Consider the following 8620-nt stretch of genomic DNA (forward strand, 5'->3'; position numbering starts at 1 on the left):
GTTAACGTATATATCTCTAAATATCGAAGTCCACGTATCTTAGAGGCAAAAAAGAGCTCAACAGCCCCATTCTATGCCCAATTCTGAACAAAAACACTTTACTACATTTTCATGTGACGTAAAAATAAAGAAATGATATGGATTCTACAAAATTACAATAGTACATTCGTATAATTCATGCTCCTTCTTTATTTCTGCGTCAAATGAAAACGTATTTGAGTATTTTTATTCAGAATTACGTATAGAATGGGGCTGTTAAGCCCTTTTTCACTTTTGAGACACGCGAACTTCGATATTTAGAGATATATACATCAACGTCAAAATCGACCAGATCACCCCCTTAATGTACCACAAGTCCACTCTATGAACTAAAATGATTCATAATATTGATCACATCATCTTCTTGACACTCTTTTTGTTTCCCTAATGGGATGATTACATTCTAATTCCTTGTATTTCAGGTTATTACCGCTCACCGCAAGCTTGTCTGTAAACTAATGCGGAAAAAACTCAAGCTGCAGATGTTCGGACCCTTGGATAACAGCTGTATTATAAGTGCTATTTATAGCGCATGCGGTTCGAGAAAGAAACGAATGCTCAGCGATACCTATAACGCTTATAACAAGTATTAGACTAGAAGAAAGCGTCCTACTGTGCTACAGGATCTCCCCAACGTTTTTCGGACTCATTCATTGACTCAATCTTATTTACTGCTGAATACTCTTAATTCGTCCACCAACCAAACCTAAGCTCACTCAGTTCGGATCACAAATTAGAACTGTAGAAAAAGAGCTGGTAGTCGAAGAGTGTACCAACGTTACGTTATTCCCTGTTCGTTCACGAAAATAAACGGAAAACTAGATTTGAAGAAGAAAATCTACTTGAAACTTAATTCAAAGGGCAGAATATGAGCAGCAAGGATCAATTAAAGCAGAACAATCGATGCAAATAATTAAGTTCGTTCGTTTTATATTCAAAGTGTACCGCGAACTTGTTTACCGTTCATACGTGAAATAAGTGGTTGTCGAGTATAAGGATATATTTTTAATTCGATAAATTAAATTATTTTTCATTCGGCCGTTAATTATATCAGTTGTATTATATATGTGTGATTACATTATTCTAATGCTTATAGTAGTAGTAGTAATGGTGGTAGAGGATATTACTATACACACCCACTCAAAAATACCTAAAAAGATACAATACATATATTATATATATACGTATACGTACTAAAATTTATAAATTGTCGAGGAATATGTCCATTTGAAATAATTTAATAACAATAATAACATTAGTTATTATCGTAGAATATATTATTAAACGATATATTTTCGCTCTTATACACTTTAACTCTGCAAAGTTAAAGTATTATTTGATATACGCATTTTTTTGGCGAACGACATGCACCGTGCCGATGAATAGAACCGCAGCACGACCAGTGGCTGACGCCAGGATGTCCCACATGCCCGTGACCGCAGCCTCTGTATCCTCCTGGAGATGACGTGAGTACGTTAAGTTAAAAGTATATTCATGTTGTGCTGCATATGATCAAATTCAGATGATCAAATCATTTAAATCCTTAATGTGGGCTTAGTTAGAGCAATATGGCGTCGGAAGTGACAATCAGCTGGTAGTTTAGGGAGAATTTTCTGAATTTTGAAGCACAGAATCAATCGTGGAAGCTAGTGGATCTTTGTTTCGTGACATTGAGACAAGTTGGAGTGAAATAAACAATAAGAATGTATTTTTATATTTAATACGTGACAGGATTAGTGTGCTATAAGTTCGTTGACTGCCACTACACGTCTTTAAATGAAATTAAAGACCTCGGAACTTTGTGTGGCTACTTATTTCATCACTAACCTGGCATCGTTCCACGGCAGGCACAGACAGCCTCTTTCCTTCCACCACTAGAGCAAAATGTGCAGCAGTGGTAAACGCCTGGATGCGAAATTCTCAGCCCGTTGTCGTCCTGGGATTCTATAAGGTAACAAAATATCAACAATTACCTCTGTGTGGCTCTACGAAAATTCTTCGGTTCAGAGTTTGAAAAAAAATTAAAAATCCTCTTACCACTGCAAAATTCATTGGAGTCGTCGTTCCGTGATTTTTCCGGCTGCAGAGGCTTCACTCCGAGGTTTTTCAGCCGTTTCAAAATGATACCACTGAGGCTGAGGATCTCGACATCCGCGCCGTCGGCTAGAAGTTCCTCGGATAGCGCTATCGCGTCCAGGAGATATCGAGCTCTCTGAAGTCGCGCGAATTCCTGCATACGCGCCTTGGCCTCTTTTGTATGCGATGACAGCGTCGAACGACTTCTGGAGTGATGAATTCGTGACAAGGTGTCCGAGTACCTGACGATGCAATAAATATATCAGCCCAGATATGAGCACAAGTACTTATACAGTTATAAAGTTTCAATGAAGCCAGAAAAAAGTGATTAGGCTCTTTTAGCAACTTTGATCCACGTCAACAGAGTTTCAATTTTTTGCTGTAACGGTTCCAAAATCCCAGAAATTTCTTTGTGAATCATAATGCAACGGAATTTGATAAATTGATATTATTGGTATGTCTGTTACAAATTTTTTCTGCAATATTGCTCTGCTCGGGTTCTGAATACCGAGAGATACTATCTAGTCGTATAAAATGTAATCTGTAATGCAAACCGATTCGTACTCAACTATAGAAGTGGTTTTTAGCATGCATTTCTACATTCATCAACTCAATGTGACACAACTGAAATGGAACCAAGCTTATTGTCCAGTTTTATTCATATTATTCAGCTAAAATGGTCAGCTGTTGCCCGTTTGCGCCGCCATATTGCTCGACTGCACGCATACTTTGGATTCCGATAAGAATATTATAAAAGATATTGAAAAACAATGTTAAATATATAATTGTAGTCACCCCTGTAAATTGCATATTTAAAATTTCATGTGGATTAAGTACCTCTTTTTTTTGTGTGTCTTCAAAAACTCGTTATCGCACGATTGCTAAAAAAGAACATTTTTTAACGGCCTACTTAACCTTGAGAATTCGGAATGGGTGATTTTTCTGTAGATACGATACTCACAAAAAATGTCTCAAATTGAAAGACAAGACACATGGACACACATGCTAAAAAAAAACCAGCCAACCTTTCGCTCTCGATGTTGTATAGACTGTGCCTCCTGTCGAGGGTTGTGGGAGAAAATAACTGACTGTTGTATTCAACAAGAAGGGAGTTGAGGAGGGTCCTGGCACGCTGGAGAGCGGCGGTGATGAGGGCGGCAGCCCTTCTTCCGGCTCCAGAAGCACCCTCGCTGGCATGGCCTCGATGAGCTCCGCGCCACATGCACTCCCTGCATGTCACCTGAAATTGGCAAAGAACGTTGCCATTATTTAAACAAGTTCTTGTACATCATTTCAACCGATTACCGACCTGCTGACACGCGATGCAGTGGAAGCGAAGAGCATGCGTCGGGTGGGCCAAACACAACGCTGTTCGGCGAACTCGACGCGCCTCCCAAAGTGGTCGCACTTCGTGGACCTTGTAAGCTCTCACTTCCTGCTCTTGATGCTCCGTCCCACAGTCCGAACAAAAGTTTCGCAGACACGCAGGACAGTGGACCGAGGCCTGTGCAGACCGGAAGAGAATATTAGATCAGAAAATGGACGTTACCAAGTTTGTCAGGGGTTTTGCGAAATTCGGTAATCAGTCATCGATATGGTGAAGATATCTAAAGATTTATTTGAAACTTGGTAACAGATTCGCGAAAGAGTAAATATTGAAAATGGAAAGTGAATTTCAATATTTAACTGTAGACGCCTAGACTCAACATTCGTTTAAACGTACAGCCAGCGAGTGTTACGTAATCTATTACTGCTCACCTGAACCTCCTCAGGACAAGTATCGCAGCAGAGAACCTGATGGGCAAGCCGCCTTCTGACAGCGTCCATGACAAGACGATGCTGAAGAGGATAATGCGGTGGAGGTAAGGCGTTAGTCAAGCCAGCAAAGCAGGGTAACGGAGTCTCGCAAATTGGGCATCCCTCACGAAAACCGGAGGTTGACATTCCTGAAAGGATATTTGTTCTCCTAGTCAAAGATCGATAAATAAAATTCACACAGGCAACCGTCAATCCTTTTGTAATATTAATCTTTGTTCGCGGTTTTCCAAGTACACGACATGTAAATTCAGAAAAGGTTTGATGAAGAGGAAAGGAAGTCGCTGCGGTGCAAGACGACACCCTGCAGTCTGTATCTTGCGCGCAGTGTCTTCTCGTTTTTCATTCAGTAAACAGAAGCATCCTGCGCCTTTTGCCATACGATATGCGGCTGTGCTTACCCGCAGCGCACAGTTCAAGCAATGGATCAAGGAGGGGCAACACGTGCGTTCTGGTTCTAGGCGGCGTGCGACCGCGAAGATCTCACTCGTACATCACGCACATGTGCGCATTTGACTGGAACCAAACATCCTGGCGGCTGAGTGAGTATTACAAGCACTGAAGAGCCCATCGTCAATGGAACATTATTGGTATCTAATGCCATCGAGACACGATCGAAGATAAGTCTTGTCATGATCAATCCGCATCTCCTTGATCGGTAACTGATATTTATCGATTCAACCTACCTTGGCTCATTAGCTGGTCGACGCACGGAGTGCAGATCGGATGGAGGCAGGGGAGGAGTCGCGGTTCTTGCATCCGCTGACTGCATCTCGGACACCAGAATTCCTCCTCGCAAGGGACGTTGCCATCGACACGACATTCGAGACCGAAGGAAGTGACGCTGGTCGTCGTGTAAGAGGAGGGGTAGTAGGTAGAACTTCTCTGAGAGGCGGGGATTCCTCGTTTCGAGTCATCCTGTCTTAAATTATTGTTGTTGTTCCTACGGCAAAAGCAATTCGCTACTAGTCAACAACGCTGTTGTACTAGTGCGTCTAATACTGTATTCAAGCCATTTCCTGCCCCCTCGTTCAGCCTCACAAAGCATAGGTGCGAGCTGGTCAGTTACAACAATTATTCTAAACGGTGAATGTCGCGCTATTCTATGTTTAGAACCACTCGATGTCAGGGAATTAATTCTCCGGTGCTGCAAACCGTCAGGCAGAAATAATATATACACTGCTGTTAAACTGAGTGGCCAGTACGGCAAGCCACGAGGTGGCCTGAAACGAATCGGTCGTAGTCTCTTCTCTTCGGTTATTGATCTAAATAGCACTAAAGCGTCCCTCGACACTTTCGGAATCTCGGCAATCCTTAAACTCGGTAAGAGGAATGCTCGCGTGATCAGGAATAGAACGCGCCGGTTTGTTTTCACCGGTGACCTCAGCAGCAGACCAACCAACCAACTAACAAACGTCTCGCGCGTCCGGGATCTAAAAATTTTTGAAAAATGCCGTCGACTTACCTCTCGAAATTCTCATCGCTGATCGACACTGGCCTGACCGTGGCGGTCGCGGCTGGTCTTCGCTTGTGCCGACGCTTCCAACTGCCGAATATGAATGCCTCCTTCTGATCCTTGCAGGTGGTGGTCTTCTGACTCCCGTTACCATCAACTTTGTGAAGTTCATCCCGCCCGCAGCAACCGCGAGCCAGAGCTTGTATTCTCCCCGAATTCTTCACTATATCAACCAGGTCAATCGAGGTCGTTTGCTGTTTACCTTTCATCTTCTTCTTCATCAAGCCACGAGCCGATTCGTCAACGTCTTTCATCCCACCAGGCCAATTGCCTGATCTTATCGATGCGGTACAATTGCGATCTTAATTATTTTATAGGATAAATGTTCACTGCACTAAAAATGATACATGATTCACCATGCGGAAACCAAGAATCGTAAGTGTGTAAGTGGACCAACAGTGTTAGGAAACCTCGTGGAATCGAATAATCAATTTATCTTCGCTGCTTGAGTGGCTTAGAAAGCAAACATCGTTTGGTCGGATGAATCAGTCCCAGCGATCACTATCATCGCAGACAAACAGACGGCAGTTGCTAATGCTGTGACGTCTGGACGAAATCGAAAGATCAGCGAATGGTTTGGTTTGTTTGGTGGACGGACTACGGGATGACCGAAGACTGCTTCGAACCGACTGCTGCAATCCACCTCTCCACTCAACTTCTGTTCACTAATCGTCTCGACTCCCAGGGCTTGTCCGCGAACCAGATTGCCTATGCGGCCACAAGCAATGCGCATACCTCCCACGCTTCTCTGGTTACGAGGTATGGCACTATGCCGCGAGGAGTTAAAAATATATTTCGGTACCCTGCAGTGGGCACACGCATACTCATCCACGAATGCTAGCTCTCTGAGGAATCTTCTGTCAGGGATTAGGCAGCCGCCCTTCTTCCCGCGCCTTCAACTTACTTTTACAACTACATGGACTACTTTAAACCACCAACAATCGCATTTTTATTCTAGTTTTTGTTCAGATATATTTTCGAAGGTTGCGGCCAGCTACGATTCAGTCGCAGTCGAGCAATTCATAAAGGGCTAAATGAGGGATGCTTTTTTACACACGTTCTTACCCAATCCGCTTCCCTCGCATCCTTGAAACATGTTTATCAAAATATCACGTGAGCAGCTGCTGGTTTTAACCAGTCAATATTACTGTTAAATCGTCTCCTCTTTTTGAGGCGCTGCTTGGCAATGCCGCAATCATTTGAATGTGAATTATTTCCCCAAAGAATTATCAGCGGTAGAGGTGTCATTCATGAATTTCGCAATGGAATATAGTTTTAAAATAATCTGTGCAGCAAATTATCTAATATAGGAAAAACGTTCCAACAAAAATTTTGGTAAGATCTCAAATTTGCATCAACTTTACTATAACAAAGCAATGATTTTTTCTTAATGTTTTTTTTTTAATAATATTTTTAAAAAAATGTAACTGCTGAAACAATTTCTCAATTTCTACTGCAAGTAATAATTAATATTTAGTTTAAACCGGATTTCGTAGTTAGACACTAATTAGACAGTCAGGTGGCGCTAGCGAGCGGACGAGGCATGAATGAGTAAATGATATACCGAACTAGTGCCAGAACTGATGTGGAATGAGCGCATCTGGTTCACGGAGTGAGGTAGTTAGTGGTCAAAGTACCGAACGTAATAGCCGTGGTGCTGTTCTTGGACGTTGAGAATTTTGAGGTTCTTTTCGTCTGGTATCAAGCTATGAGTTGGGTACCTAAAAAAACCCCGGGCTTCTTTAGTAAGTTCGAGATCTCTTAACTATCTGCAACTATCATTCAAAGATATAGCAATAAATTGAACCAAAATTCAGACTACACTCATTCCTGAGCACAAGACTGAGATTTCATCACGACCATGACACTCCGCGACCTTACATAACTTAAGATCTTTGTATTTACGTTATTTTATCTTCTACATTTCAGGCGAAGGTATAAAAAAATGGGCTTACAATCTTTCCCGGTTTAATCAATATGGTAAGACGTTATATTTATTTATCTTCATCTTTGTCAGTCACTCTCACGTCTAAATTCCATATTCTAAAGTCGTATAGGCGTATATTCAGCTAGCTAGTAACTGATGATTACAATGTTGAAAATTAGTGAACCTTGTGTTTCGACAATATACAAGTGTCTCTGTAAACCTATAACCTTTTCCGTCTTTTCAACTACATTCTCTCCTGCTAACGTGAGTTAACAATAGGGTTATCAAAAATCGTGTCGTCTTTGAACAAGTCTTTTATAGGAAATTGAGATGAATCCAACGATGTGTGACAGTATATATTTATCCTCATCCAGTCTAGAGTTATTTGGCTTCAAACATCCAGTGTGAGTATTGAATATGGATGTGAACCTTCAGATGCTTGAACACTCAGTGTTCGGCTTCAGTGTCTAAAACTGATCTATTTGTGATTTGGTGGAGATAATTATACTGGGTTACATATCATTGAAATCGTCTCAGTCGTAGCTATACAACTGGTGGGTAGACGACTCGATTTCCAGGTTAATATCTCAGTAAAAAAGAAATATGGTGAGTATTTAAGTCTTGCACTATCCGTGTTTGAATGCAGGTCTGCATCACGACGACTGCCTCCATGAGACAGAGGTGGTGGAGAAAGCGTTGAAAAGATTGCCACAAAAACTGGTTGATGAAAGAAATTTCCGCATACTTCGCGCTACCCAGTTGTCTATTACAAAGTCCATTTTACCCAAGGAAGAGTGGACTAAATACGAAGAGGTGAGAATCAGAGGAAGCAATATTTTTTAAGATCTGGGACATGTAATTTCACCCCCAACATTTCTTTTCAGGATGTTAGATACTTACGACCTTACATCGACGAGATCATCAAAGAAGAAGAAGAAAAAAAACAGTGGAACAAGATGTAAATCCATTGCACGGTTCTTTCTTAGTCATACAAATGGTATATGTTATGTGTATATTAAATAACGATGTGTAATATTATTTGAAATTAATAAAACATACATTTACGATCTAAGTAACGAGTTGTATGTATTATTTTTGCAATTTCTGTGCTGTAACAGCTATTGAAAGGCACGTGATGTCACCGTCATGATTTTGGACAACATAAAAATTTTACCAAAAACTCGGTTCATCACGCCCACATAGAACCGCAATAAATAATAATAAACGAGGCAGTTTAAAATGCAATT

At 41.3% G+C, this 8620-nt stretch overlaps 2 protein-coding genes across 2 annotated transcripts; one reads left to right on the forward strand and one right to left on the reverse strand.

Moving 5' to 3' along the window:
• Positions 1-1002: 1002 nt before the first annotated feature.
• LOC124219206 (E3 ubiquitin-protein ligase TRIM45) lies at positions 1003-6244 on the reverse strand. The gene is made up of 8 exons (XM_046626472.2): positions 5396-6244; positions 4617-4873; positions 3874-4061; positions 3425-3619; positions 3141-3355; positions 2077-2357; positions 1867-1983; positions 1003-1494 (listed from the first exon to the last, which is right to left on the reverse strand). The coding sequence occupies exons 1-8, from the start codon at positions 5698-5700 to the stop codon at positions 1364-1366; spliced, it is 1689 nt and encodes a 562-aa protein (XP_046482428.1). The 5' UTR covers positions 5701-6244; the 3' UTR covers positions 1003-1363.
• A 789-nt stretch (positions 6245-7033) lies between these two features.
• LOC124220741 (cytochrome b-c1 complex subunit 7-like) lies at positions 7034-8445 on the forward strand. The gene is made up of 4 exons (XM_046630084.2): positions 7034-7191; positions 7376-7426; positions 8020-8186; positions 8258-8445. Exons 1-4 carry the CDS (start codon positions 7155-7157, stop codon positions 8333-8335), a joined length of 333 nt encoding a protein of 110 aa, XP_046486040.1. The 5' UTR covers positions 7034-7154; the 3' UTR covers positions 8336-8445.
• The last annotated feature ends 175 nt before the right edge of the window (positions 8446-8620 follow it).

The sequence above is a fragment of the Neodiprion pinetum genome, chromosome 5 (assembly GCF_021155775.2).
Source record: "Neodiprion pinetum isolate iyNeoPine1 chromosome 5, iyNeoPine1.2, whole genome shotgun sequence".
Classification (NCBI taxonomy): Eukaryota; Metazoa; Arthropoda; class Insecta; order Hymenoptera; family Diprionidae; genus Neodiprion; species Neodiprion pinetum.